Source organism: Nycticebus coucang, chromosome 2 (assembly GCF_027406575.1).
Source record: "Nycticebus coucang isolate mNycCou1 chromosome 2, mNycCou1.pri, whole genome shotgun sequence".
Classification (NCBI taxonomy): domain Eukaryota; kingdom Metazoa; phylum Chordata; class Mammalia; order Primates; family Lorisidae; genus Nycticebus; species Nycticebus coucang.
This window is the reverse complement of record NC_069781.1, coordinates 95,828,355-95,855,320: the sequence shown is the minus strand read 5'-3', so window position 1 is coordinate 95,855,320 and position 26,966 is coordinate 95,828,355. Positions and strand designations below refer to the sequence as shown.

Here is a 26,966-nt window from a genome sequence, read left to right as displayed (position 1 = left end):
GATATCATCTAACTCCAGTGAGACTAGCCTATATCACAAAATCTCAAGACCAGAGATGTTGGCGTGGATGTGGAGAAAAGGGAACACTTCTGCACTGCTGGTGGGAATGCAAACTAATACATTCCTTTTGGAAAGATATATGGAGAACACTTAGAGATCTAAAAATAGATCTGCCATTCAATCCTGTAATTCCTCTGCTGGGCATATACCCAGAAGACCAAAAAGCACATCATAACAAAGATATTTGTACTGGAATCTTTATTGCAGCCCTATTCATAATTGCTAAGTCATAGAAGAAACCCAAGTGCCCAACGATCCACGAATGGATTAACAAATTGTGGTATATGTACACCATGGAATGCAGCCTTGAAGAAAGAGTGTTTTTAAAACTGGTTTACCAGAATGCAAAAGTGAATGTGTTTTTGAATGTTATTTCAGAATGAATGTTATTTTGAAAAAATACAATCAAAATGATTTTATGTTTAATTTTTGTGTATCACAAAACTTTCAGAGTGTCCCTCCTATGCTCTCATCACATATCTTGTCAGCTTTTTAATACTTGACTCTTAAATGTGATGGACATTCCAGGAATGCTTATCAACATTAAAGATAAAAGGAAAAACAAACTCAGAGTAATTAAAGATAGAACAAGAAGTTGAAAAAAACAAACTCAGAGCAATTAAAGATAGAACAAGAAGTTGAAAAAAACTTAAGCCCTAATATCTTCAATAGGGTAAAAGATGATGATACTCTATCCATAAAATAAGAACTGTAGGTTATTTAAAAAAATCTATGGCCAGGCTCGGTGGCTCACTCCTGTAATCCTAGCATTCTGGGAGGCCGAGGTGGGTGGATTGCCTGAGCTCAGCAACAAGTTTAACTTGTTTGAGACTAGCCTGACCAAGAGTGAGACTCTGCCTCTAAAAAAATAGCCAGGTATTGTGGCAAGTGCTTGTAGTCCCAGCTACTTGGAAGGCTGAGGCAAGAGAATTGCTTGAGCTCGGGAGTTTGAGGTTGCTGTGAGCTATAATGCCACGGAACTCTACCTAGGGAAAAAAAAGAAAATCCATGACAGAACTCTTGGAAATTAAAAGGATCAGAGGATAAGTTGAGGAAATATCCCAGAACGTAAGTAAAAAGACAGTTGAAAATAGGAGAAAGCACACAGTCTAGGAAGCCCGATATCCAAGTAATGGGAATTCCAGAAAGATATCACAGAGAAAACAGAAGAGATTATCAAAAATATAATGTAAAAAGTTTTCCCAACTGGGCACAGTGGCTCACGTCTATAATCCTTGCACTCTTGAGAGACTGGGGCAGGTGGATTGCCTGAACTCACGAGTTTGAGACCAGCCTGAGCAAGAGTAAGACCCCCGTCTCTACTAAAAAAAAAATGGAAAATTAGCCAGGAGTTGTAGCAGGCATCCGTAGTCCCAGCTACTCCAGAGGATGAGGCAAGAGGATCACTTGAGCCCAGGAGTTTGAGGTTGCTATGAGGAGCTATGATGCTACAGCATTTTAGCCTGGACCACAGAGAGAGACTCTGTCTCAGGAAAAAAAAAAGTTTTCCCAATACTTTTGGGATCATATGAAACTCTGGATTGAAATGGCCCATCAAGGGCCCAGCAAAATGAGTACCTAAACCATATCATTGTGAAGGCATAAGTACAAAGAAGAGCTGCAAAAAGAAGATTCTGAAAGCTTCCAGATAGAAAAGACTTGTAAATATCAAGAATCAGAATGGCATTGGACTTACCAACTTTCTTCATTAGCAGTTAAAAGACCTGAAGGAATCTTTAAACTTATGAAGAAAACAATTACTAATCAATAATTCTCTCCTAAACCAAACTCTCAATCAAATGTGCAGCTAGAATAAGGGTATTCTCAAGTAGAAAAATTATTTTCCATCATGTCTGTCTCAGAAAGCTACTGGAGAATATGCTCCACAAAAATAAGGGCATAAACTATGAAAAAGGAAGACTTAGAATTCTGAAAATGAGATCTAACACGAAATTCCCAAGGAATATCGATAGGAAGTTTCAGGACAACCAGTCCAGTTTGGAGCAGGATGATAGATGTTCTATGCACAATGTCTCTAGAAAAGAATGGATTGAAAAGATTTCCTGATAAGTTTGATCAAGTGATACAAAAAATACTGGTAAAACAAAAGACTAAGGAAAAAAATATGGTACTAAAAATTGTAGTGAATAGAAGATTTTATACTAGATAGTTCAGCTTATGAATAATAATCACAAAGTCATAATAATGTAAATGAATACTGATTTAACTAAAAAATTGTAAAAGTTTAACTTACATTGGGAGAATGTAGGGCGAGGGGAAGTAAGAAGTATAAGAGTACTAAATCCTTATCTCTTGTAATACACAGTCAATAGACAATATCTAAAATTGATAACATCCATTTAGAAAAATGGAGATAGGCCAGTGGTTCACACTTGTAATCCTAGAACTCTGGGAGGCAGAGGCAGGAGAATTGCTTCATCTCAGGAGTTCAAGACCAACATAAGAGCAAGACCCTGTTTCTTCATTTTTTTTTTTTTTTTTTTGGCCGGGGCTGGGTTTGAACCCGCCACCTCTGGCATATGGGACCGGCGCCCTACTCCTTAAGCCACAGGCGCCGCCCAACCCTGTTTCTTCAAAAATAGAAACATTAGGTGGGGATGGTGGTGTGCACTGTAACTCCAGCTACTCAGGGCGCTGAGGTAGGAAGATCAATCGCTTAGGCCCAGTAATTTGAGGTTTCAGTGAGCTATGTAACGCCATTGCAGTCCCCTGGGGCAACAGCGAGACTGTGTCTCAAAAATCAGCAACAACTGGGCAGCGCCTGTGGCTCAAGGAGTAGGGCGCTGGTCCCATATGCCGGAGGTGGCGGGTTCAAACCCAGCCCCGGCCAAAAACCACAAAAAAAAAAAAAAATCAGCAACAACAATAACAACAACAAAAAGCCATAAACAGCAGAAGAAACAATTTAAAAAGGTTTGAAGGTAGCTGTTTCTGGGGAGTGGGACAGAAGTGAAAATTTGGGAGGAGGGACTGTTTTTTAAAAATTATAAACCTTATGATAGTGTAACATACAAAATTGTAAACCTTATGGTGTATATACATGGATTATTGTGATGAAAAAAATATTTTACAAATTATCTTAAATTAGGCCATAATGAACATCTTTATAAATCTGGCCATATTTTCTGATCAGAATGAAATCAGAGAAAAAAATTATATGTTTAAACCCACCAATAATTGTTTAAACCACATCTCAACCCATAGGAAATTATGACATAATTCTACAATATAACAAGCCAAGACAGACAAGCTGAAGAAAAGAAATACAAAAGAATACAGAAGAAAAACACTATTTCTCAAAACCTAGCTAAGGCAATTCTTAGTAGTAAACTCACAGTTCAAATCTATCCTTTTGTTTAGAAAAGGCATTTAACTTAAGATTTTGGAAAATGAACCTTCTCCCCTTTGCCCCCCAAAAAAGCCATGGGTGAAAACAATAACATAAAAGCTAAAAATAGGCTCGGTGCCTATAGCTCAGAGGCCACATACATCAGGGCTGGCGGTTTTGAACCCAGCCCAGGCCTGCCAAACAACAATGACAACTATTACAAAAAAATAGCCGGGTGTTTTGACTGGCACCTGTAGTCCCAGCTACTTGGGAGGCTGATGCAAGAGAATTGCTTAAGCCCAAGAGTTTGAGGTTGCTGTGAGCTGTGACATGACAGCACTCTACTGAGGGTGACATAGTGAGACCCTGTCTCAAAAAAAACAAAACAAAACACAAAAGCTAAAAATATATTCATTTAGTAATTTTCTTTGTTTTTCCTGATTTACACTCAGTCTGGATTTCTAGTAATTGTTTTTGGGGTGTCTGATGGGTTATGTCTTTTTAGGCCTTAAGCAAAGATAGTTTGAAAATATCAACTCGCCTAAACTTGTTGGACCAAGAGTTGTCTGAAAAGAGCATGCAGCTCCAGGGCAGCACAGCTGAGGAACAAATAAAGATTTCAGAACAAGTTCAAGTCCTCCAGAAAGAAAAGGATCAACTCCAGAGACGAAGAAACAGTGTGGATGAAAAACTTAAAAATGGTGGAGTGTTATCACCTGAAGTAAGTCAATATTCTTTGGAACTGGAGGTTCTGTATGATGGATCACTTGAGTGATTTCCTCAGCCTCTTTCACATAATCATAAAAATGATAAATCTGATAAACCTGGTTTCCTTGAGACTTTGTCAGAGGTAGGGAACTCACCTGGCACCTGTTTGGCACCATAAACCATGTTTGATTAGAGACTGAGATGTCCTCACATAGTGGTCTATGGACATGGCCACTTTCTAGCACTACCAGGCATTAGGAAACTAATACTTTCTTTGAGCATGGCCACCTTCTCAGCTGGAGTTTCTTATTTGAAATCATAGCGTACAGAAGATGATTTCAGGAATTCTTTTCTCAATTCTTCTAAGGAGGGCACCTAGTTTTTCTCTATACATCCTTCTTAAGTGACGCTAGGTAACTCATTACACAGAATAGATACCTAGGGTGTTAAGAGTTAATTCTTCCCATGGAAGCTTATTTGAGAAAGGCTCAATGTTTGGGAGTACATTCCACACTTTGTGCAGCCAAACAGATGCACAAAATCCAAATCTCAGTAAAATACATTTAGTTATGGTTTTCATTTAGGAGAGGATATGGCTTTTCTCACTTTTTTTTTTTTTTTTTTGTAGAGACAGAGTCTCACTGTACCGCCCTCGGGTAGAGTGCCGTGGTGTCACACGGCTCACAGCAACCTCTAACTCTTGGGCTTACGCGATTCTCTTGCCTCAGCCTCCCGAGCAGCTGGGACTACAGGCGCCCGCCACAACGCCCGGCTATTTTTTTGTTGCAGTTTGGCCGGGGCTGGGTTTGAACCCACCACCCTTGGCATATGGGCTGGCACCCTACTCACTGAGCCACAGGCGCTGCCCCCTCTCACTTGTTTTTTTAAACTACGTAAAAGATGACTCATTTATTGGCTAGCATATTGCCTGAGACTTGGCCTTTTTCCAGAATTTTAATTCAGCTGGTAGTGGTACCTATACCTTACTTTGTGAGACAGAGATGAACTTTGGATCCTGAAATTTCTCAGCAAATATTTATTATTCATGTCCTGTCATTATCAAAATGGGAAAATTGTTAAGAGAAGGTGAGTACCTGGGAATCACATACGTTCATGCATCTTGTGGTGTTTTAGATTGAAGCAAGTGAGAGGAAATTAAGGGGACTTTTTAAGAAATAGGAGGAATGATAGCATGAAATTAGATTCTTACTCATTGAATTGATGAAAGGAATAGAAGATTAACTTGATTTGGGGCTAAGTGGCAGCCAAAGGAACATTTTAAGCCTCTACTGGCCTTTTTTATAATTTAAGTTGGGTGGCTGTGCAGAGGATTGCAGAATGGGGCTGTCATCCCAAGGTATTGAATTGGAGCCCCAAGCTTGTAGATTTGAAGGTATGAGAGCCTAGGATTACAGCAAAAGTTAAGTATTTAAGGAATTTTGCCTGCCCAGTAGGCCCTACAGAAGAAATTAAAAAAGTAGAAACTGTTATGCTTCCCTTGAGAAATTCATACTCTCATCTGGGAAGAGAGAGAGAAATACAGTGTAAGAAAACTCTAAACCCTGAGCAACATGAAAAAGCAAGTTATGGATAACAAACATGTTATAGCTATACTTCTTAAATTTATGCAAAGCAATGAATGCAGTGATTGACTGGGAGAAGATTCAGCAAGGCTGCCTGAGTGGATTGGAATCTTGACCTGGAGTATGAAAAACATGTTCTATATTAGCAGATATACAGAAGAAGGCCATTTGGAGAGAAATCCTTAAATAAGGCACAGAGATGGGAATGAACAAATTACGTGTGCAGAAGGGTAGAGTTCTATTACTATTAAGAAACATTTAGGTTTCTATTTCATATAGAATTCTGCATCTAAAAATACTATTGTACAGACTTGTGAAAATATACTACTATTCATAATACCTGTTTAGCAACCACTCTTGATTAGTTTGAGGGATTGCCAACCCTTCTACAATTGGTGGGGGTTCCTCCATTGACTCATGTGAGCTTCCATGCACCCTCCTTTTACATCATTGGTTCAGTTTTAGGGCAGCTCTGAAGCAGGCTCTGCTCTCCCCGCTATTTTAAAGCCAAGATTAATGTTCCCAAATAAATCTGCCATAGCAGATGATCAAGAACACGAGATTACGATGTGACATAAGATAGCAATAAAATGTAGGTGGAATGCTTTGCTGTCTTGATGTCTTTAAACTTTCTTAGGTTTATTTTCTCTTTCCACAGTAAAAATGAATTGTAATGATCAACAAAATAAGTCTAGGCATAGAGCTAGCCTTAGCTATGCTCATAGGACTAGTTACGGTCCATGGGATTAAAATATCTGAAGACCATAGCTTGTATTTTTTTTTTTTTTTCTTTTTGAGACAGAGTCTCACTATGTCACCCTGGGTAGAGTGCCGTGGTGTCACAGCTCATAGCAACCTTAAACTCTTGGGCTTAAGCCATTCTCTTGTGTCAGCCTCCCAGGTAGCTTGGACTATAGGCACCCACAACAATGCCTGGCTATTTTTGTTGTTGTTGTAGTAGTTGTCATTGTTGTTTGGCAGGCCTGGGCTGGGTTTGAAACCACCAGCCCCAGTGCATGTGGCTGGCGCCTTAGCTGCTGAACAACAGGCACTGAGCCTATTATGCTTAATATTTTAAACTTTCAATTCTATATTTTATGATTAAATATTTCATATAATTTATAGAAAAATATACATACTCATATGTGAAGTGCTTGCTCAAGTTGTTTTTTTACTGATGGGAATTTGTGATCAGAAATGTGTGGGCACCATCAATGCTTCAGGTCCTTGCTACAGTGTGGTCTCTGGACCAACAGCAACAGCATCACCTGGAAGCTTGTTAGAAACACAGATCCTCAGGGCCCCTCCAGACCTGCCAAATCAGAATCTGCCAAGTCAGAATTTTGACAAGCTCCTAGGTTCACACTGAAGTCTGAAAAGTGGCACTCTGTCAAAAAGCATACTCAACTCTTGAAAATGTATCGTTTCTGTTGTGGCAAATTCATCCCTGTAACATCTCCCATTGTCACTTGTCAACCTATACCTACTGTTAGGTTAGAGGAAACCACAAATGTCTACAGGCAGTCCCTGAGTTACAAGCAAGATAGATTCTGTAGATTTGTTCTTAATTTGAATTTGTATGTGAGTTGGAACAGATACATTTACCTATCACCTATAATAGTCTCCATTCATCAGTGCAAGTTGGATGTCAGGATAGGGTCTGTAGGTTTGTGCTTAAGTTGAATTTGTATATAAGTCGGAACAGGTACATTTACCTGTTATCTATAATCTCTGTTCGTGAGTACGAGTTGTACATCAGTTGGATATTTATAACTCGGGGACTGACTGTATGTGCTACAGCCTCACTGGAGCAAACTGTCTCCAGTAGTCTATAGTCATACTACCTTATATCATGTTCCTTAATCTAGATCCAACACTGTAGAAACTAAATTTATGCTAAATTGTTCTCAGCCATATGTAAAGGCAAATTTTTCACATTTGTTTTTGGTAAAATAGTATAATCACAGTATGAGTTCAAAAGTCAAATAGTTAAGTCCTCAGATATGACTTTAAGTGAAACAACATGTGGCAGGTCCTCCAATATCATTTTTTCCTTCATCATTGTTTTGTTAATGAGAAAGAAAAATGATACATTGTTTCACTTAAAGTTTTAATTTCTAAGAACCTACTGATGACTTTAAGTGAGGATTTACTGTATATTCTTTGGATTTACTTTTTCAAAACAAAACCAGGGTCTTGTTCTTTTGCTCAGCCTGGAGTGCAGCTGTGTGATCTTGGCTTACTACAGCTTTGAACTCAAGCACTCAAGTTATCTTCTGGCCCTAGCCACCTGGGTAGCTGGGACTGACTATAGACACATGTCATAATGCCCAGCTAATTTTTTTTTTTTTTTTTGCAGTTTTTGGCCGGGGCTGGGTTTGAACCCACCAACTCCGGCATATGGGGCTGGCGCCCTACTCCTTTGTGCCACCCTGCCCTGCTAATTTTTAAAATTTTTTGATAAGAGATAGGGTCTCTCACTATGTTGCTCAGCTTGGTCTTGAACCTTCAAGCAATCCTCCCTCTTTGGTCTCCCAAAGCACTGGGATTACAGGGAATGAGCCACTGCACCTGGCCAGGTAATTCTATTTCCTTTTTTCCCAGATAATTCAGTTTATTTTGTGGCTCCTCTTATTCATTCTCCTAAGTATAGTAGAATGACCCCCCAGGGACCATAATAAACTGGTCAACGGAGGTGGTCAACATAAGGAACTAGGCCTACTGATACATACATGTGGTGCATGTCTGGTCTGTGAAATTATGTCAATTTTGGGAGGTGGTCAGAATAGGGAGGTGGTCTACTACAAAGGTTCTACTGTACCTTTCAGTATTTAAGAATTTTTTTCCTGGCTTGGTGCCTGTAGCTCAGTGGCTAGGGCACCAGCCACATACACTGGAGCTGGCGAGTTCAAATCCAGCCCGGGCCTGCCAAACAACAATGACAACTACAACCAAAGAATAGCCAGGCGTTGTGGTGGGTGCCTGTAGTCCCAGCTACTTGGAAGGCTGAGGCAAGAGAATTGCTTAGGCCCAAGAGTTTGAGGTTGCTATGAGTTGTGACGTCATAGCACTTTACCGAGGGTGACAAAGTCAGACTTTGTCTCAAAAAAAAAAAAAAAAATGAATTTTTTTCCTTAAGAAGATGTATTATTTTATTCCTTTGGGGCAGTTATGAAATTTCTGATGGTTAGTGATTATATAGAGAATGGCTGTTGGACTTTTTTCCTAAAATGACTCAGAAGATTTTATAATAATCTTCCACTGGAATAGGTTCCAGAAATCACTCTGTTTTAGAGATATATCAGAAATATTCATATTCTTTTCTCCTTTGGAATGTTGGGGGGAAGTGGAGAGAAATAACTTGGGTCATTTAACCACAGATACATGAAAATATTTTCTTCTCTTCCTTCCTTAACTTATTCAACAGATACTGACTTTAAACTATGTGATAGGTACTATGCTGGACAATAAGGCACTGAGAATATGAGGATGAACAAAACAAGCTGCCCTCAAGGGGCTTAAAAGTTCACATGACTTCCACAACAGGTCTAAGTATACAGAAACAGATATCCAATCTGAAATAATTTCTTACCAGATATTTGGATCTCCAAAATAACATGTATTTGGATAGTTCAAAGAACTGGTGGCCAAGCATGGTGGCGTGGTCTTCTTGAGTCTCACTTGAGCTGAGGCAGGAGGACTGCTTGACCCCAGAGCTTGAGTCCAGCCTAGGCAATGTAGTAAGACCTTGTCTCTTAATAAAAACAACGAAGTAAGAAAAAGAACTGGTAGGGATTTATCAGATTTTTTTTTCTACAAAGGAAATCTCTGATATATGAAAAAAATATTATGCTACTACTATTTTTAATAGCTGTATTTTCCCTCTTACATAAAATAACATTTCAGAAGAATCTTATGAAATGTTTCACATCCTTAAGTCTTCATTACTTTCTTATGCTGTACTGTGTTTTTCTCCTCAGAGACTCTCCTCTGATTTTTAATTCTTAATAAATTATTCTAAATGTATCTCTTCTTTCCTTCCTAGCAATGTATTGTTTTGACAGTTGACAGGATAGCAGGGGATCCCTAGGTCTCACCAGTGCAAATGCTGACACACAACATGCACTCTGGAAGGAGATAAATGACAATACTACTAACCCTGTGGGCTGAGGCTTTTGTTCAAGTGTAGTCTGATTAGATGATTAGTGTTTGTTGTATGATCTTGGAACATTTAAGAACTCTCCTAAACTACTGCCTATTCCTTTTTATTATACGAGGTATATATATTTTTTATTATTATTAAATCATAGCTGTGTACATTAATGTGATCATGGGGCACCATACACTGGTTTCATAGACCGTTCAACACATTTTCATCACACTGGTTAACATAGCCTTCCAGGGACCCTCTCCGTTATTGTGCTAAGACATTTACATTCCACATTTACTAAGTTTCACATATACCCTTGCAAGATGCACCGCACCAATCCCCCTCCCTCTGCCTACCTCCGCCCTCCCTTTCCCCCTTCCCTGTATTCTTAGGTTGTAACTGGGTTATAGCTTTCATGTGAAAGCCATAAATTAGTTTCATAGTAGGGCTGAGTACATTGGATACTTTTTCTTCCATTCTTGAGATACCTTACTAAGAAGTATATGTTCTAGCTCCAACCATGTAAACATGAAAGAGGTAAAGTCTCCATCTTTCTTTACGGCTGCATAATAGTCCATGGTGTACATATACCACAATTTATTAATCCATTCGTGGATTGATGGGCACTTGGACTTTTTCCATGACTTAGCAATTATGAATAGGGCTGCAATAAACATTCTGGTACAAATATCTTTGTTATGATGTGATTTTTGGTCTTCTGGTAGAGGAATTATAGGATCGAATGGCAGGTCTATTTTTAGATCTCTAAGTGTTCTCCAAACATCTTTTCAAAAGGAATGTATTAATTTGAATTCCCACCAGCAGTTATACAAGGTATATTGTGAAGATTCAATGATTATTTGGAGTTTTTTTTGTGTGTGTATATGTATGTATATGTATACCTGTACACACAGGGCACTGTGTAGGATAGCAAGCACTTAAACATTATTTAATTAAAATGTAGTGAAAGAGCAGCAGTGTCTGTTAGACTCAAATAGTTTAGTAGGATTCAAGTATATGACAAAATCCAAGTTATATTATTTCATTTAAAATGAATGGTTTCTATTGTATTATCTCTAGGAAGAACATGTTCTTTTACAACTTGAAGAAGGGATTGACGCTTTGGAAGCTGCAATTGAATACAAGAATGAAAGTATCCAGAGTCGCCAAAACTCACTTAGAACATCATTCCAAAACCTCTCTCATAGTGAAGCAAATATCCTGGAAAAGCTAACTTGCCTGAGTCCTGTTGAGATTAGAGCTCTTCTTTTCAGATATTTTAATAAGGTTTGTTTTTGAGGGACAGAATATTTTTCTTATAAAGAGGAGTCAAGATGTTTATGTATCCATGTTCACTTTGCATTTTTAAAGAAACTGAAAAGCTCAAAGATTTGACAGTGCAACTACAAATTTAAGCATGATTTCTACCTTTGTAGTACTGAATGTTGTCATCTGAAAGCTTTGTGATTATCCAAATATATAGCTCTAACTTCATGAGCTTCTTAACGTTCTAGGGCCTTTCAATAAAATGCCTTTTTGAAATAGTTTTAAAAACTAAAAAATTTAAGTTATAGTCCTTGCTCATTATTTCTTGGATTTTTTTAGATTTGGATATGTCTATGCAACATTCGTTAAAAATCAAGGGCCCTCCGGGAGTTGGAGGTTGCTGTGAGCTGTGTGAGGCCACGGCACTCTACCAAGGGCCATGAAGTGAGACTCTGTCTCTACATAAAAAAAAAAAAAAAAAAAAAAATCAAGGGCCCTTCAGGTTTGATTCCCCTTCCTTCAGTGCTGTAGGGAAATGGAACCTGTACTTTCTCATAATGTGTGAGTTGAAATGGAGATGAAGTGGTGCATCAGTGATAAAGAGACTAATGGGTTTTATTAAGTTGCATGTGCTTAAATCAGTTAAAATATTTGTTTTTATACAAATTTAACCATTTATTGATCCAGAGATGTTTCTTAACATCAAGAACTGTATCTTTTCTCTAATGTCTTTTTCCACTTAAGATGAGAATTATGAAGTTTTAGACAACTAGGTAATTCTTTTCTCTGAAAAGTGTATTCAATTTGTGGGAATAGACAATGAAGGAAAAATAAATACTGAAGTTTTAAAATAAAGTTCTAATTCTGTGAAATAAAGATGAAAAATGAAAGAAAACATATGCAGCTTGCTCTTAGATTACTTAGTAGTAACTTACTACTGACTTAGACTGCTGTCAGTAGTAAGCTACTATTATTGATGAGAGCACATCCTATCACTTTGTGTTTGGAAGGCAGAAAAATAAGAGTATTTTCCTAAGCTTTGATATAGGTAACTTTTTTATGGTGATCTTAGACAAGAGTTCTTAACCCAAGGCATCTCTGCCAAGGTCAGTGGATTTCTGATCCTGGGAACCCTTTGTATTAATGACTATTTTTCTGGAGAGAAGATTATTAGATCATTAATAAGCTGTGTGACACAGAAACTGTCTGATGTATTTTTACTTCATATAAGTAGAGAAGAACCCAGGAGACAAAATGGGACACCTGGAAATGAACTCTATAGTTGAAAAAATTCTGTCACTTACCCACTTTGAAGTAAAAACTGAGAAATATCTAGATTGTTATACAACAGTCTTCAGCACCTCAATATCCACTTAATCTAGAGAAAAAGTTATTTTTAGAGAATTTTAAAATGTAAAATTCAGAGATCATATTTAAGAATTATGGAAGGGTAATTATTAGAACAACATTATATTGAAAATAAAAGTGTTGGCTCAGCGCCTGTAGCTCAGTGGCTAGGGTGCTGGCCACATATACAGGGGCTGGTGAATTGAACCAGCCCGGGCCTGCTAAACAACAATGACATTCGCAAAAACAACAAAAAATAGCCGGGCGTTGTGGTGGGCACCGGTAGTCCCCGCTACTTGGGAGGCTGAGGCAAGAGAATTGCTTAAGCCCCAGAGTTTGAGGTTGCTGTGAGCTGTGACACCACGGCATTCTACCAAGGGTGACACAGTGAGACTCTGTCTCAAAAAAAAAAAAAAGAAAAGAAAAGAAAAATGTTACTAATTCATAATCCCCCAAAATTCAAAAGGCTGCTAGGTTATTTTGTGGATGTTTTACCAAACTTTTACCTAAGGACCCAGTACCTTGGCAAAAATCACTCGTATTATGGAGGTTAAGCAAGTTCATCTTTATGTAGTCTGAGAGAAGTAGATGAATCTATCATATCAGGCTATCTAAGACACACTTAAAAGGTCAAAAATGTATTTTCTAGGTGGTTAATTTGCGAGAAGCTGACCGGAAACAACAGTTACATAATGAAGAAATGAAAATGAAGGTTCTGGAACGGGATAATATGGTTCATGAGTTGGAATCTGCGCTGGAACATGTGAAATTGCAGTGTGACCGAAGACTAACCCTCCAACAAAAGGAACATGAGCAAAAGATGCAGTTGCTGTTGCATCATTTCAAAGGTAACTGCCCCTCTTTGTCAGTTACGTAAAGGTGATATATAGGTGAGGAAGATATGACAGAATTTGATCACTTAAAATCCCAATGTTTAAATTGTTACTATTGATACAAGTTTTGGGGCTTTACATGTTTTGGTTACCACATTTTAGAACAGTTGACTTTGTTGCAGGCCAGGCTATTCACGCGTGAAATGTCATACCTTCTGCCTGCCTCCAGCACACTCCTAAGAACTGCTGCAACGCTGTTAGTTTTTTATCAGTCTAGTTTTTATATAGAAATGTGGGATTACTTCTGGCTTTTTGGCACATACTTGAAAATTTTCTGTTTCTAAGAGATGTAATATATTTAAGTTATTTTTCATTCACAAAAATAAAGTGATAGGCTCTGTCATATTCTTAGTTCTATTTCTTCTTATAATTTTCAGTTGATAAGGTTATATCTTAGGTCAAAATTAGTCTATAATTAATGGAAACCTACTGTTATCAGCAAGCAATAGTTCAACCATCAACTTCCATGTAGAAAGAGCGTTATCAGGGCAATTGGGCCAGTGTTACCTGAGCATATGGCCGGTACACAAACAGCTAATATGGGAACTAAATCATTGCCTGGTGATATTGTTCCTGTTGCAATCCAGGTTGCTTAGTCTTGATTCTCATGAATCCATAGCTGAAAATGTATCAAAAGAGTCTGGAAGAAGAAACTTAAGTAGAAATTGGAAAATATATGAATTTGAGTGCTGAGGCAATTTGTCTCTAAATTAATCTGTAACTAACTGCCTAATGATAGGATTTCCTTGACACAATATTGCAATCAAACATGATCTTCTTACCTTAGTTTAGTTCTTAGGTATCTAAAAGTGACATTTTAATAGAATTTTTATGTTTTTTAAAAGTAACTGGGATTTTTTTTTTTTTTGAGACAGTGTCTCACTATGTCGCCCTCGATAGAATGCAGTGGCATCACAGCTGACAGCAACCTCCTGCTCTTGGGCTTAGGTGATTCTCTTGCCTCAGCCTCCCAAGTAGCTGGGACTATAGGCACCTGCCACAACGCCTGGCTATTTTTTGTTGTTGCAGTTTGGCTGGGGCCAGATTTGAACCCACCACCCTCGGTATATGGGGCTGGCGCCTACTCACTGAACTGGGATTATACCATAAAAACTCATGCTATAGCCAAATCAAAACTTTTTTAAAAAAAATCACTGATTTCTATAGCTATACAAGTTTTTCATCACAAAGTTGTAACTAAAATGGTAAAAATTTATGAATTATCTAATTTCAGCTGAATATGGGACATTAAATTAAATTATATGTTAATTTATGGAAATTCTGACTATGTCATTAACTTAAAAACAAGATGAGGGTAATTTTGAATAGACAGATATATTTAAATAAAACAGCCCATTATAACAAAAGAAAATTACAAACCAGTAGGAACATTTTATAAATATGCCAACATGAGAAAATAGGCCCGCCTCGGCCAAACTGCAACAACAAGGCTGCATAATATTCCATGCTGTACATATACCACAATTTATTAATCCATTCATGGATTGATGGGCACTTGGGCTTTTTCCATGACTTAGCAATTATGAATTGGGCTGCAATAAACATTCTGGTACAAATATCTTTGTTGTAATGTGATTTTTGGTCTTCTGGGTATATACCTAGTAGAGGAATTATAGGATTGAATGGCAGATCAATTTTTAGATCTCTAAGTGTTCTCCAAACATTTTTCCAAAAGGAATGTATTAATTTGCATTCCCACCAGCAGTGTAGAAGTGATCCCTTTTCTCCACATCCACACCAACATCTCTGGTCTTGGGACTTCGTGATTTGGACTAATCTTACTGGAGTTAGATGGTATCTCAAGGTAGTTTTGATTTACATTTCTCTGATGATTAAAGATGTTGAGCACTTTTTCATATGTCTGTAGGCTGTGCGCCTGTCTTCTTTAGAGAAGTCTAAAAAAAAAACCAAACTGCAACAACAACAAAAAATAGCTGGGTGTTGTGGCGGATGCCTATAGTCCCAGCTACTCAGGAGGCTGAGGCAAGAGAATCACACAAGCCCAAGAGCTGGAGGTTGCCGTGAGCTGTAATGCCACAGCACTCTATCAAGGGTGACAAAGTGAGACTCTGTCTTTAAAAAAAAAAAAAAATATATATATATATATATATATAAATGTGGGATTAATAACCCACATTTTATATATATATAAAATATATATATATAAATGTGGGATTAATAACCCACATTTTATATATATATAAAATATATATATAATAACCACCTACACACTCATATGAATGTTAAAACATCACTATAGTCCAGAAAGTAGAAGGAAAGAGGAGGGGGGGAGGGGATTTGGGAGGAGGGAGGACATTTTGGGGGGATCTCACCTAATGTACATGATGCAATGGTACATTTTAAAACTATTAAGAAATGAGTATAATTGTGATGGATGTGTTACTTAGTTCAATGTAAGCATTTCACATTGTATACTGAAGCAGTACCCTGAACCCCATAAATGCATCAACATACAAAGTTATGATTTAATAAAAAATAATGAAAAAAAAGAAAGAAAATAGGCCTGAAAGTATGTATTTTCTGAAGGAACAGTAACACTGGATTTTACTGATTCTAGAGTATAACCCAATGAGGACAGTGTTAGGCACTCATAACTATTAATTAGAAGTTTTAAGTTATGTTGTGGCATAAACTAGAACTTACAATGGCTGTTTTTCCACTTTTTCTGTGATGTTTTCCTTGTAATTTAATATTTATAGCTGTTTTTAACAGGTTTTTGTTTTTATGGTTTTTTTGTTTATATTTCTTGGACCTATAAGCCCCAGGCTTATGACTTCTCATATAACCATAGTTCCTGACATAAACCTTAAATAAAACATAAATGCAGCTGATGGATAGAGTTCCAAATATGTGAAATTTTTATAGAAAACACATTTTGCTATGTTAAGGATAAGTAGTCTAGTTGGTAGCTATTGCAAAAAAAAAGAAAAGAAAATGCTTATGTAAGCTGGGTGTGGTGGCTCATGTCTGTAATCCCAGCACTTTGGGAGGCTGAAGCCAGAAGACCATGTGAGGCTAGGAATTTGAGACCAGCCTAAGCAACACAGTGAGGCCCCTCTCTCCAAAAAAAATTTTTTTTTTCTTTTTTTGCAGTTTTTTTTGGCTAGGGCTGGGTTTGAACCCACCACTTCTGGCATATGGGGCCAGCGCCCTACCCCTTTGAGCCAAAGACGCCACCCCCAAAAAACATTTAAAAAAATTAGCCAGGCATTGTGGTGTACACTTACAGGCTCAGCTATAGGATCTCTTGAGCCCAGGAGTTTGAGATTGCAGTGAGCTATGATGATACCACTGCACTTTAGTTCAGGCAACAGAGCAAGAACCCTATCTCAAAAAAAGAAAAAGAAAAAAAAAAAAAAAGAAAGAACGCTTATGAATCATGAAACTGTGGTGTTTAAACTGTGGTGGTTAAAGTTAAGGTGGAGAAGGTAACTAAGGGTTCAGTCCTACTTTGAAAAATGTTATAGGCAGAAGAATCCAAATTGTAGCTGAAAACAAATCCATTTAGGTAATAAATATATGTAACATATTTCTGATCTTTTTAATACATTTGGGGACTATGATAAAATATAATTTGGAATCATTTATTTAAAACTGGTTTTAAATGGTAAATTTTTGTTGTTTTTTTTTATTAAATCATAGCTGTGTACATTGATATATTCATGGGTAAATTTCTATTTTATAGAGCAAGATGGAGAAGGCATTGTGGAAACTTTGAAAACATATGAATATAAAATCCAGCAGTTGGAAAAGGATCTTTATTTCTATAAGAAAACCAGCAGACATCTTAAGAAGAAACTCAAGGAACTTGTAGGGGAAGCAGTTCGGAGGCAACTAACACCATCAGAACGTAAGATTTTTAGTGTTATTTGCTATTTCTCTAGCATTTAGTAAAGTCATGACAGATGTGTAGTGTAGCCTTTTCCAATTGATAGAGTTATTTAGGATGATAAACATTCAACTCCTGTTTGTCTAAGTTGTCTAAGACAGAACCATATGAGAAGTGAATGAATGAACAAATTTATACATGTGAAGGAAACATTTATTGCTTGCCACATGCCGGGGGCTTTTTGCAGTCCTTAATTATTTAATTCTTAAAATAACCCTATCATCAAAAATAGCTATTGTTTTCCTATTTCATATTAAATTAAGCCTTTGATTATTACCAAAGATATATATAATAATAGAAATAAAAGTATGTATTTGTGATCATTGAACCTGGGAGTTTGAGTTCAAACCCAGCCCTGGCCAAAACTGTAAAAAAAAAAAAAAAATGTATATAGTCATTATAGAAAATTTTGAAGATGCAGGAAATGTGACCCATAATCCTACCCACATTATAGGATAATTCAAGATCATATTTTCCCCGTGCTTTAAAAAAATAAAATTAAAGTCATGTTGGGGATGTAGTTTATACTATATATCCTACCTTATAATATTATGCTAATATGACAATTAAATACAGCAATTTAAGTATATAATATTCTCGAGTTCTATAAAGTATCTTATATGCTTAATAATCAATACCCTAGTTAATATATAATTATCTTCATCTTCAGTTCTCTGAGTTTTGATGGTAGCCTTTTCATTGTCTGCCTATTATATTTTAAATATATTTTTGGTATTTTCAAATAGCAGAAAACATTTGACTAAAATGTCTTGGTCCACATGGTGGACATACCTCTGTTATTGTGTATCTGTTTTCTAACATTTCTATGAATATGCAGTCTCTCTACTTTTATTTAAAATTATCCTTATAATCAATTTAAATTATTGTAAAACTATATGTATGAAGATCTGGGTTAGAATCCCAACTTCTTTTTTTTTTTTTTTTTTTGTAGAGACAGAGTCTCACTTTATGGCCCTCGGTAGAGTGCCGTGGCCTCACACAGCTCACAGCAACCTCCAACTCCTGGGCTCAAGCGATTCTCTTGCCTCAGCCTCCCGAGTAGCTGGGACTACAGGCGCCCCCCACAACACCCAGCTATTTTTTGGTTGCAGTTTGGCCGGGCCGGGCTTGAACCCGCCACCCTCGGTATATGGGGCCGGCGCCTTACCTACTGAACCACAGGCGCCGCTTTTTTTTAAATTTTTTTATTTTTATTGTTAAATCATAGCTGTGTACATTAGTGCAATCAAGGGGTACAATGTGCGGGTTTCATATACAATCTGAAACATTCTCATCAAACTGTTCAACGTAGCCTTCATGGCATTTTCTTAGTTACTGTATGTAGGCATTTGTATTCTGCATTGAATAAGTTTTGCCTGTACCCATTCTAAGATGCACTGTAGGTGTGGCCCCACCCATTACCCTCCCTCCGCCAAAACCTCCCCCCTCCCTTCCCCTTCCTTGGCCCTTTCCCCATAGTCTTGTGCTATAGTTGGGTTATAGCCTTCATGTGAAAGCTATAATTTAGCTTCATAGTAGAGCTGAGTACATTGCATACTTTTTCTTCCACTCCTGAGATACTTTGCTAAGAAGAATATGTTCCAGCTCCATCCATGTAAACATGAAAGAGGTAAAGTCTCCATCTTTCTTTAAGGCTGCATAATATTCCATGGTATACATGTACCACAATTTGCTAGTCCATTCGTGGGTTGATGGACACTTGGGCTTCTTCCATGACTTAGTGATTATGAATTGGGCTGCAATAAACATTCTGGTACAGATGTCTTTGTTATATTGTGATGTTTGGTCTTCTGGGTATAAACCTAGTAAAGGAATTATAGGATCGAATGGCAGGTCTATTTTTAGGTCTCTAAGTAGAATCCCAACTTCTTTTACTCACATAATCATGAGCAAATTAATCTGTCCCTAGATTTTTCCTTCAATTATTTCTGGAAGAGGGGTAACTTCCTTTTGTGAAGAATCCGAGGGGTTTTTGGAGTAAGCCTTGATAATGAACCCATCTCCACTTTTTCACATATTATCTTTACAAAGTAAGACACCTTGCTCCCTGCCCCAGACACTGTGATATAGAATTTTTTTCTCTTTTCTTTTTTTTTTTCTTTCGTGTTAGGCAGGTAAGTGTGCTGACTTTTTTTTATTTTTGAGACAGAGTCTCACCGTGTTGCCCTTGGTAGAGTGCCGTGGTATCACAGCTCACAGCAATCTCAAACTCTTGGGCTTAAGCGATTATCTTGCCTCAGCCTCCCAAGTAGCTATGACTACAGGCACCTGCCAAAACACCAGGCTATTTTTCTGTTGCAGTTGTCGTTGTTGCTTAGCTGGCCTGGGCTGGGTTCAAACCCACCAGCCTTGGTGTATGTGGTCGGCACCATAAACCACTGTGCTATAGGCGCTGAGCCGATACAGAATTTTTAAAAGCTTCCCAGTGACTCTAATGTATAACGAAGTTTGGGAGCCCCTGCCTATGGTCAACTTAGTATCTGCTTTAGTTCCATGTAAGGATCTGTCATTTGCTAGTTTGGGTTGTTTGTTTTGACAGAATTTTAAAAACTAGCAAGTCAGTTATGTTTTAAACCAAAGGTTACAAATTAAAATGCCTGCAGGAGCTGGGGAAGCCAGTGTGTGGTGCAGACGGCAGCATTCATCTGAACTGGCAGGGGCAACTCTACTTCAGTTGCTATTGCTATTTAGAAATAGCAATAGCAATTGCTATTTTTATATGAAACTTCCCAATTTTTAAATTTTGAGTCAAGAATTAAGAACATTACAGGCTGAGTGAAACATGTCTGTGAGATAGATTTGGCTTGGGATTTGCTAAAGTGCATCCTCTGCTTTTAAACCTTGTCTTTGCAACAAAATGTATATTAAGCATATATCAACATATGTTAAAGTTGACATTTTTCATCATATTAGGTCTAGTACCTATATGGGTTTTCCTTAAGCAAGTTTTTGTGTTTGATTTTGGATATTTGATTTGAAGGGGTATTCTGTCATGTTCATTCTGATGGTAGAGGTTGTGGCACAAACCCCAGAGGACATTCAAACAGCAGAACCCTCCTGTCGTGCTAGGAGTGCCAACTAGAACCAGATTTCACACATATAATGCCAAATCTCAGAGGTTTCCCTGGAGATATGGGGGAGAGCTAATATTATCCAGTGCTGCTTCATTTGACCTGTATTTGGAATTCACTAGTGGCAAGCTCAAGAAAGGGTAGGCATGGAAAGGCAACAGAGAGGCCCAAAGCACTCCTGTATTTCCAGGGAGCACCAAAATCACTAGAAGACTTTTTCTCAACTTTGTTCCATAAAGTTCTGAATTATAGCAAGGTAGCTATAAGAAAATTAGAATTATTCATATTCATATATCTGTTCATCTGAAAGAATTTAATAAAAAGTTGGAAAACATGTATATGTACATCAAATGATAATAATGTAGCTATGTTAGGTATTAGAATTAAAATACATGGTTTTGAGAAAATTAATCTCTAATATCTTGGTTTGGGGATTATTTTTAGATCATGATGGTGCAAGTGGAATCCTAAACCCAGAGGAAGGAGGCATGCTTTCAGAAGACTTAAAATGGGCATCTAGAACTGAAAGTCTGAAATTAAGTGGAAAAGAAATAGAAATAGACAGTTTGGCAAGCAATTCAAGAATGCAACCAAATCATCAGAAGCTTGGGGAAGAAGTCCCAGAATTGCCTCCAATTTGTAGCTCTTTAGCACCCCCCAGTGGGCATTTGTTAAGCAATGAAGACAAAACAGAAACAGATGAAAATCGGTTTACAAAATCTTACTGTGGACCATCATCCCAAATTCAGCCTGTGGAAAATGTGGGACAACGTCATGGTGCTACACATGTAAAATTGTGTCGCAAAGAATTACGTCAAATTTCTGCCTTGGAGGTATCATTACGACGGTCCAGCCTTGGAGTTGGGGTTGGATCAATGACTCCTGATTCCATTGAAGTATCTAGGAAACCAAGTGACTTAAAAACTTAAACATTTAACAACAGAGATTTTAATTTAGTAGATATGTAAAAAGATTTCTTTTTCTAACTTGTTAAAAATTAAAGTTGAAACTCACTATCTTTTCCCTCAGGATAAAGAAGGGGAGGAAGGATTCCCTAATCCTTTTATAATCTAGAGTTGTGTATATCTTCTATAGTATATTTGGGGAGTTTTAATTTATATTTCTATAATCAAACATGTTTTCTAATATTTGATAACATTTAAATATTTCCACTTATAAATACACTTAAAATTTTTCCCAAGCATAATTGAAGGACAAAACTAACAGACTAAAATATCCATCAAGTATATTGTTATTTGTATCATAGGGAGCGTCATCTGCTGCATATGTTTTGGCATGGCTGAAAATCTGTGCCAAAATGCAGTCTGTGGGCTAAGACAACCCATCACATTTATGGATTGAGGTTAATTTACAGTCCTCAGATCCCACAGAAGTTGAGTGGTCAGTCTCAACTTTTTAAGAATGCTCTGCTCTGTTTTTGGAATTTTTTTTTTTACTTATAATGTTATGTTACTAGTTTGTTAATACTACAGAATATAAGTTTTCATTTCTCCGCCCTGTGGACTCACTGTATCTCTCATTATGCTACTAAAATTGGAAGAATGGATGCAATTCCACGGAACAGGGGAACAAGAAAATAAAACTAATGCATTGTAGTATTTCAAGGAAAAGAATACTAGTTGTGACATATCTGGTCACATGGAGTATATCTGTAAAGTCTGAAGTCTGGCCAAAGGTATCTTTAGCTAATAATTTGATGGCCCTTAAGTCTGAGATTTTTTTTCTACAACCTCCTCATTCAGGTTGTGCAAACAAGCAAGCCAAACTGCACTGGGTCTATAAATATATAAATGAAATTTTTGCTAAAATTTCCCCTTTTTTGGTAGAAATCTTATTGTCTAATGTACAGTTTAGTTCGTAACTAAGAACCAAATAGTCTTCCCACCAAATAATAGTTTGTGCTTTTTCACAATATTTTTTAATCATAGGAAAACACCCCACCATAGTGCCCTAAGATATTATTTTGTTACTTACATTTTGTTATTTGTGTTACTTTTCTAAACTTCCACTGGTAAACCAAAGTTGAGTTTCTTAAACTAAGTAATGTTTGGGTGAGAGCAGTAGCAAAATCACTCTGACTTATGAATGCACCCACTTCCTTGCTGAATTTGTTTTCCCTACCTGATACTGCCACAGACCTTTTTTTCTTTTGCCCTTTCCTCTGTTGCTGTTGACCTTGACTATCTCACCTAAGACCCAAAATATCATCCTTGCTCAAAGACTCCAGGCTTCTCTTTTTCTAGTTACTAGCTCTTAGTCTCATTGGTAAAAACCAGGTCCTATAGGAAAAAAAAATACAAACTTCCAAATAGGTAAACGGGTTTGTTTCTTTTTAATCTTTTATGGATGGTACTAAAGTTCATTTAAATTATGGGTTAAATAGATTTCTGTGGACTTATCTGGGAATGGAACAATTTATAACCTCAGCCCAATAAGACATTTTATGTTTCAAACTAATTTTTAAAATAACTTGGAAATTTTATTTTAACCAGGGACTATCTGAAGTCAGATTCTGGTTTTCAGCTAGTCTTCCTTTTTTTTGCCTTTAGTTTATATGGCATGCATAGATGGATATACAGATATATATATCCATATATGCAAAAGGCCGGTGCCTCCAACAAAAGACAGCAATTATACATTTATTAACAAATATATATTAAAATCCTAACTATAAATTTCTTACAAGATTAAGTAACATGCTATGCCTTAATTAGAAATAATTCATGTAAGAATGTATTCTGATACTGGAATGTGGATTGTATTTCTACTGCTTGCCCAAGAAATTAACAGATACTTGTTTTACGTATAGAATTATAGACATTATTTCCTGAAAGCCAACTCATAAAAAAAAAAACAAGAAAATTTATATCAGACCAACAGTGATATTAGGTTTGATAATTCAAAAGTTGATCTCTAAATAAGAAAGGTATGATATTTTTCCTTTTAGTTAAACATAGAGATCCTTCATATGCTATGCAATATTTTATGCACACATGCAAACACATATGTAAATAATGTCTTGAATAATATATTCTGGAAGTCAATCTCTGTTCACTGTAGTCAGTGCTCTCACAAGGGAAAGATAAAAATAAGGCACATTTCCAAGACAAATAAAATTATTCTTTTATGTATATAATAATAGATTTTATTCTTTTTCATATGCTTTCCTTAGTCTAAACATTGTCATTGTGTTTACCTTTTTTGCATATATGTAAAATGTTGTGGTTTTCTTTTTTGTTCCTTGTTTCTTTTTTCTCTACCTATAACAGAATATTCAAAAGGAAAAATATTTGCCTCCTTGAAGTAATAATTCCTTTCCTAACTCCACAGTAGTGTAGATAACAGAGATGGAAAACTATATAGTTATGGGAACCATAGATGTGAGAACATCGATGAAGGTGGTTTTGTGCTTTACGCTTTGTTCTTTTGTTCATGTAATTTTTTGGTCCCTCAATTCTCCGTATCTCCATACTCAGAGTCCAAGGACTCAGCAAAAATACATATAATCTTCAGTAATGTGAATTGTATTTCTACTAGCCTTGTTTATAAAGTGATGAATGCTTATGTGAGAATAGGTGCCTTCTATGGGAAAAAAAGTCTTATTTTAAAATGAATTATAATGGAGTCGGATCCTTAGTGGGAATTCAGTTTTGTGGTCAACACAGATTCTCATACGTTAAATACAAGTATGCCATGTTTTGACCTTTCAGTTATTTAGGTACATAACTTGTGACTTTAAAACAGAGGTGTACCAATATCTGAAAGTACAAGTAGAAAGTCACTCACTCATATCCATATATTCATGTATTTTACATTTAAAGTTGTAACGGAAGTAGGCTGCATTCTTTAGTCCTGATAACATACTCTTCTTTTACATTTATATTTTCAAAAACTGAAAATAAAGGTGAGAATGAGATTCTTCGGCAATAAACATTTAAAGTGCACTGTGTATGTATGTAGTATTTTTGAGCATATATGGGCAGTGGTGTATCAGGGGTAAAGTAGTGGGAGCCTCTGCCCAATAAGAAGGAATATTTTATTACTGTCATTGCTGCTGATAAAAGCAGACTTACTTTTCATAGTCTTTATTGCTTTTAAATTCTCTACAAAGAACACACTCTTTATTGCCTGCACCAGGGGATGACTGCTCCCATTCCTTGCTCTCAGAATACATTATATACAAGGCAGATAATTGGACTGGTGATTTTTATGGTGGGCTTCGTGTTGGACTCCAACATGACTCCAACATGGACATAGGAACAATTAGAACAAGGGAAAATTATAAAAAGAAATCTCAAAAATATTGATGTTATAATGTTGTCTTCTGACATTTTGCATAGTTCTCATTTGTCCATTTTATATTTTTTTGTTCTAGGAATTTCCACAGTGAGTCAACAGAATGGCTATATTTGAAATGCTAGCAGTATAATTTGATTGAACCCAGATATATTGCATTAGACTTAAGTATTATGTTGTAGTGGTTAATTATAGCCCACAGTTTTATATAGTACTAGATGAGAAAAATACAACAATCTCACACAGTTTTAATAATAAGCAAGATCCTGGCATGCCCAAGGAACAACACATTCACAACAGAAAAAGAGTAGAAAATTATTTAATTTTTTAAAAATTTATACTTATGATTTTTGGAAATATAAAGCTCCATTTGTTAGTTAATAATTGTGTAAAGTAGACAAAAGGAATTATTTGTAAATTATATTTACATCCTGTGTTATTGTGTTTTCAAGCTTATTATAGTATATACAAAATAAGGTATAATTTTTCAAACCCATAGAATTTATTTTTCTGATTTGAGGTATCTTATTTTTTAAAAGACCCACTTCTTGGACCTTGACTCCCAATTATACCATCAACAAATTAATAGGCATGTGCTTTCTTACCCTTCAGTCTTCACAATGATCCAGTGTTCCAATAGCTCTGAGAAGACAGATGACTGAGACAGGGTTGAGGGGATAGGAGAGAAAGAGGTTTATTTGCAAGCATTCCATGTCAACAAAGAATTTGCAAGTATTTTGAGAGAATATATTTTATTTCTCTGGCAAGAAAAATGAAACTTATTTTCAATCTTTGGCTATGTCTAAACCCTAACGAATACTGCTAGTTTGTACTGATTGTCATTTGAAGATAGACACCTCAGTTTTTATACTGGTTCATTTTCCTATGATTATTTATCATTCAGGATTATATGAAAAGAAGCCATCCTAGACAGAATTCAAATAGAAATTGTGAAGCCATCCAATATAGAATGACAAGAAAAGGTAGTTTTAGCTAAATTCCAACAACTTAACAATATAAACCAAAGAAAGAAGTTAGGACTTATGATTCTCACTAGTCAAAAACCATGAAAGTTATACCAAAGCATAAACATTTGGTTGTAGGCAAAAGTGACAGGATTTAACTTTATAAAACAATACTATCCCCACTATCTTAATTTCTCTCTGTGCTACAATATCCTTGAATTAATATCCCTGAAAAAACCTGTGGTTAAAAGACTCATTCATGACAAACCAGCAACCACCGGCCTATCTTAGAGGCTGAATTAATATTTCTCATTTTTGTTTGTGTCCTGCGTTGCATTTCACTGTCCTACCCTGTCAGAGAAAAGAAGTAAGGAGTTATCTGAATTCAACTTACTCATAAGTTTGATAATTTATAAGTATTAGAATTGTCAAAGTTTTGTTGTTGTCACTTTCTAACATGAGTGTTTTCTCTAGATGGAAGAATGGGAACAGGGCAAGGTATGTTATAGTAAGGGCCAATCTCCTTTTGAAATCTTATCACCTGGGGGCAGGGGTTGGGCATTACCTGAAATAATTGAGGCCTGGGCCTAAACCTGTCTGTTTCACTAGACATTTTCATGGCTATCTGCAGGTGTCACCAGCTGTAAGACATGACTAGAATGACCCAGGTTATTAAAGGAATATATTAAATGACATTTTCTAAAACACCAGCCTTTTCTTTTTTCTTTTCCAAAACAGAGTGTCAGTATGTCACCCTCAGTAGAGCACTGTGGCATCAAAGCTCACAGCAACCTCCAACTCTTGGGCTTAAGCAATTCTTTTGCCTCAGCCTCCTAAGTAGCTGGGACTACAAGGTGCCTGCCACAATGCCTGGCTCTTTTATTTTTGGTTGCAGTTGTCATTGTTTAGCAGGACCAGGCTGGGCTTGTACCCACCAGCTTTGGTGTATGTGGCTGGTGCCCTACTCACTGAGTTACGGGTGCCAAACCTTTTTTTTTTTTTTTTGAGACAGAGTCTCACTTTGATGCTTGGTAGAGTGCCATGGTGTCATAGCTCACACCAACTCCCAACTCTTGGGCTCAAGTGATTTGCTTGCCTCAGCCTCCTAAGTAGCTGGGACTACAGGTGCCCACCACAATGCCCGGTTATTTTTAGAGACAGGGTAGTCTCAAACGTGAGCTTAGGGCAATCCATCTGCCTCAGCCTCCTAGAGTGCTAGGATTACAAGCGTGAGCCACCATGCCTGGCCCACACTTTTTTTTTTTTTAAAGCTATTTATGAATCACTCATGCATTTAAAAATCAA

General features: G+C 36.8%; 1 protein-coding gene and 1 long non-coding RNA gene across 2 annotated transcripts in view; one reads left to right on the top strand and one right to left on the bottom strand.

Moving 5' to 3' along the window:
* The window catches only part of KIF27 (kinesin family member 27), a 135,356-nt gene extending 108,420 nt beyond the window's left edge, over positions 1-26,936 (top strand). Inside the window, exons 14-18 of the mRNA XM_053576488.1 lie at positions 3,915-4,130; positions 10,931-11,137; positions 13,113-13,311; positions 17,084-17,248; positions 20,824-26,936. Coding sequence (XP_053432463.1) covers positions 3,915-4,130; positions 10,931-11,137; positions 13,113-13,311; positions 17,084-17,248; positions 20,824-21,308 — 1,272 coding nt within the window. The 3' untranslated portion in view covers positions 21,309-26,936. The remainder of the gene's footprint in view (positions 1-3,914; positions 4,131-10,930; positions 11,138-13,112; positions 13,312-17,083; positions 17,249-20,823) is intronic.
* Positions 1-26,966, bottom strand: part of LOC128575182 (uncharacterized) — a 48,995-nt gene that overhangs the window by 4,840 nt on the left and 17,189 nt on the right. The window contains exon 4 of the long non-coding RNA XR_008376943.1: positions 25,302-25,354. This is a non-coding gene — a long non-coding RNA (uncharacterized LOC128575182). The remainder of the gene's footprint in view (positions 1-25,301; positions 25,355-26,966) is intronic.